Genomic DNA, 4484 nt, shown 5'->3' on the forward strand with positions numbered 1-4484 from the left:
TTTGAAGGTTTGTCTGAACATGATGATGAGGATTTGGACAGCTTGTTTCCCCTTACTGCCTATGCCTCACAGTCGCGTGTTATTTCAGGGGAGGTGCATAGGCCTCCTTCCCCATTTGTTGACTTACTCAGTCGGGTATGTTTTACCCTTATCTCCCATTTCCTGAGGTTCATCATCGGTCCTTGGGATGCCATCTTTGGATAACATAAGCATGTGAGAAGAAGCAAAATTTGAGTGCATTTTTTGGCTAAATATATTTTTGACTAACCATCTTATTAAATAGAAGAATTATTAAGTCTGTCAATTAGTGAACAATATTTTTATATGAAGGTGTGATATGTTGCTAATTTGGGTCCTACCTTCTCCTATCAAATTTTTTGCTAGTGCTTGAACTTTTGCAGATTTTTATTGTTATTTGCTTGTTTTAATTAGAAACAAATAGACCTTTGAAAATAGTTAAAAATGATAAACAGTAGCTGTTAAAATATTATTAACTCATATAAGTAATATAAAAAACTATTTTTGCATGTTTAGAAAGTTTTTATAGATATTTTCTGAAGAATATGTAAACATGAATTATACTAGAGTTTACTGATTTCCCATAAATCATAGTGATTTTGCACTATTATTTTCAACTAATTAAGTGTGTGTATGTGTGGTTAAATTGATCTCCACAAAGCATATAGTTAGTAAAGTTTGTGGATGACATTAAACACTTGTGTATTTCTAACTATATTGGGGGTGTTGAGGTACCACAGAATGTCTGATCAATATTTGTTGGACAAATATTTGGCAAATGACATTTATTTATGGTAAGGAAAATATATTGTATTTGATTTACTAAAATTTGGATCCAACATTTAATGTATTTGAAAATCCCCTCAGTAACATGACAGAAGGAAATATCTTGGCATACTGGTCAATATTGGTATATTGGTCAATATTGGCATAGTGGTCAATATTGGCATAGTGGTCAATAAGTCATTGAAGCACTCGTGGCAGTGCTCTGTTGCTTGCAACACATAATTTTAGGGTGTATTTATAGACATTGATTTCAAGTCAAAAGAGATAATTAGCTTATTAAAAAGATCACTAGTTAGGTCTCATTTGGAATGCTCTGTACTGTGTTGGACTCCTTATTTAAGAAATGATATTGATTTATTAGAAAGGGTTCAGAGGAGGGCTACTAGGATGATTCCAGTGATAGGTACGATGAGGATAGGTTAAAATATGTTAACTAACCTTTTCTTAAAAAAAAAGGTTAGGAGGTGATCTTTTTGAAATCTACAAGATCATTCATGGGCTTCTAATTTCTTTGTGTTATAATACAAAAACCAAATGTTGATTCAGCACATTTTGTAAAATGTACAACACATTGTTATTGTTGTGGTTAATACAAAATTGATTGTATTAGTATTGTTGAAGATAAACTGAGTTTATTTATATTGTTACAAGTATTATAATGTGATGCTATTTTCACTTGTTTTAGAGGAATATTATCGTAATGTAATTATGGAGAATGTCTATAATAATGGAGTGTGTGACTATGAGGATGATAATTATTTAGTTTGTTTAATCTACCTGAAGACATTTGAAGATTAAAAGCTCATTTATTATTGTCAGTTTGTGTATGATTCACATTTTGGATTCTGTGTTCAGATTGTCTCCCTACTGTAGGAAAGATACTGATAGCGATGAAGAAAGGGATACATCAATTAAAACAAAAGATGTGAGTATAACTTAAACGGATACTTTTTTTTTACTGGTACATAAAAATATGTAGATGACTTGACTCAAGTTTTTGGGGCATGGTTAGGCTACATAGAAGGAGTTATATTGTTAAGATCAGAAATAATGATATAACTTTCAGATCTAAACTTGTTTTGAAAAAGTGTTTATTATCTTTTGCTATTTTGTTGATAGTACTTGTTTACATTTAGATAGTTTGGTATTTGAGGACCTCAATGAGATTGTTATAGAATGTATAAAAAACAATTCTGAATTATTTATATTATTGCTCTTATTAACTAGAAATTCTATAATATTATACGTTAAATTAATTTTCAATTCGGTACATTGTGGTTTTAACAACAGAAAACTGGGGAAGGGGACAGAAGGCCATTTAGGCCATGAATGTTATCCTCTAAAATAAATCAACCCAAAATATACATAACCCATTCCACAACCAACTAACAATATTAAACACAATTTTGAAATAACATCACACTCCACCATCAGGAAAATTACTGCATGAATTCATAACTAATGGAGTAAAATGTTTGTCCAAACAGACTAATACCAGCTTTCTGGTACTAATCAACCCGTTTCCATCCCCAAATACCTCCTATTAAGAATTTTATATGCATGAATCAAGTCGTCACATTTAGTGTTCTTTATGCTCTAGACAAAAAGCCCAAATCTTTAAATATCTATCTTTTGACCAAATGTTTTAACTAGTTATTATTTGTACAACATGTTTGTATTATCTCTGTAATAAAGAGATGAATACTTCACACACTAATGTAAATAAAGCTTGAAAAAAGTCTTTTGTTAATTAACAAAATCCTTTTTTATTATGTGGCCCCCCAGTGGCACAACGGTATATCTGCGGACTTACAACGCAAGAATCCAGGTTTCGATACCCGTGGTGGGCAGAGCACAGATAGCCAATTGTATAGCTTTGTCCTTAATTACAAACAAATATATTTTTTATCCTTCAGTTTTAAATTTCTATAAGTATATCCCAGAATTCTGACAGTATTTAATTTCCACCACAACCAGACACACATCTGAAGGTTTCATGTATGTATTGATTTTTACTCGGATTATTTTCTTTTCTTACAACAACCAAAAAATAACATTTCTGGAAGCTCATACCCAAAGTACAAGACTTTACACTTCCTTAATCCATTGCCTTATCTTGTCATTGTACCTATTTGAAAAGCTGTTAATACAACTTGGGTATATATAAATCTGTCTTATAATCATACATAAAAAGTATTTTGCATTAAGTATTATAAGTTGCTCATTATTTACAAAAGTAGTATAAATGGGTCAATATTGGAACTTATTTTAAATGTTCTTTCCATTTACTAAAACTGTTCAGGTCTCTTTATATTAAATCTTCATTCAGAATTGAATCAGCCTTAATTTCCAGCCATTTTAGTATCACTAGTAAATTTGATTCAGCCTCAGTAGTTCCTCAAATTATTGAGGAGAAGAAATATATATATATGAACAACAATAATCCTAAAAGAAACCTCAAAGGTTCCCAATATTTACATTTTCACTGTTAAAAAATGTGCATGTTTCTATAACAAGCCATTCACTTTTTTTTTTTAACTTTTTCCAACAATTCCATAAGAACCAAGCTCTAATTAACGTTTTGTTGTGCAGTATCTCATCAAAGACTTTCTGGAAGTCAAGACACACCTGTGAGAGTCCCCCTTGTGAGACAGTGATAAGTTCATGGATCTACAATGTTAAAATCCAGGGTTTGATTCCCTGTGGTGGTGGACACAACAGATAACCAAATGTCGTTTTATTGTAAAAAACAAATAAACATACCTGTGAATAAAGTCTAGTGTATTCTCAAGAATCACACCAATTCTACTAATCACCCAGCTCTAATTGTAAGTCCACATTAATACCAGTCAAGAAAGAATTAGAATGGAGACTGGCATTTCAAATAAGGAATAAGAAAACTTAACCTGATATATCTTTAGTCATAATTCATGGTATGTTCATAAGTCAATGAAATGAATTGTTTGACATATAGTTATCTCCATCTAGCTTATCAGTGGGTTAAACTATGAAATTTCTTTGGTATTTATCATCAAGAATCTACTTAGTGAATATCAGCATCAGGTTATTGTAACTTAAGTTTATCAAACATTATGTTGACAATGCAGTGGCTACAAGTTGATGTAGAAAAGATCTGAAATGCTGCTGTTACTTGTATTTGAAATTTGTAATGAACTGATTATGAGGAGTGTGAGAGGTAAACTTCTATCATGATTTTTATTATGAACATTCGACTTGACAGATTATTTTGTCAATTATTATTTTTTGTGACATGCTAATGCTTTCGGTTTTGATGCTAAGTTGCTACAAGTTATTATTTTTTTGTTGGAAAAGTTGTAGGCAATATCTTCAGTAACTGAAAAAGAACTGTTAGTAACTGTTGGATATAGAAGACTGTTTAGTGTAGCCATTATTATTTAATTTATTTTGTGCGTTAATATTTAATGATTATTTAGTTTTTAATAACAAGAGAGTTAAAACTTAATCATTTTAAAGGCGATAGTTATGATGAGTTTGGTTACATAACTTGGTAAGAGTTGTACGTTGTATTTGCAATTACATTGTTGTCGAGGCTTTACTAATAATGTTGACGTCATGTTACTTGAACCTTTGCTATTTTTCTCGTTACCTTAACTGAGTATTGTTAAATCAGTGCCGTTCGCAGACTTTACAGAAAGTTT

At 30.9% G+C, this 4484-nt stretch overlaps 1 protein-coding gene across 2 annotated transcripts in view; it reads left to right on the forward strand.

Annotated features, from left to right (window-relative positions):
* Window positions 1-4484, forward strand: part of LOC111086972 — a 9820-nt gene that overhangs the window by 3311 nt on the left and 2025 nt on the right. The window contains exons 3-4 of one of the 2 annotated variants that reach the window (XR_002611695.1): window positions 1660-1729; window positions 3397-3621. Coding sequence is in view for 1 of the 2 variants with exons in the window: in XM_022391953.1 (XP_022247661.1) it covers window positions 1660-1729 (70 nt within the window). In the remaining variant the exon portion in view is untranslated. Of the gene's footprint in view, window positions 1-1659; window positions 1730-3396; window positions 3622-4484 lie in introns of those variants that run through there. The other variant, XM_022391953.1, reaches the window with a different exon arrangement.

The sequence above is a fragment of the Limulus polyphemus genome, unplaced genomic scaffold (assembly GCF_000517525.1).
Source record: "Limulus polyphemus unplaced genomic scaffold, Limulus_polyphemus-2.1.2 Scaffold1595, whole genome shotgun sequence".
Classification (NCBI taxonomy): domain Eukaryota; kingdom Metazoa; phylum Arthropoda; class Merostomata; order Xiphosura; family Limulidae; genus Limulus; species Limulus polyphemus.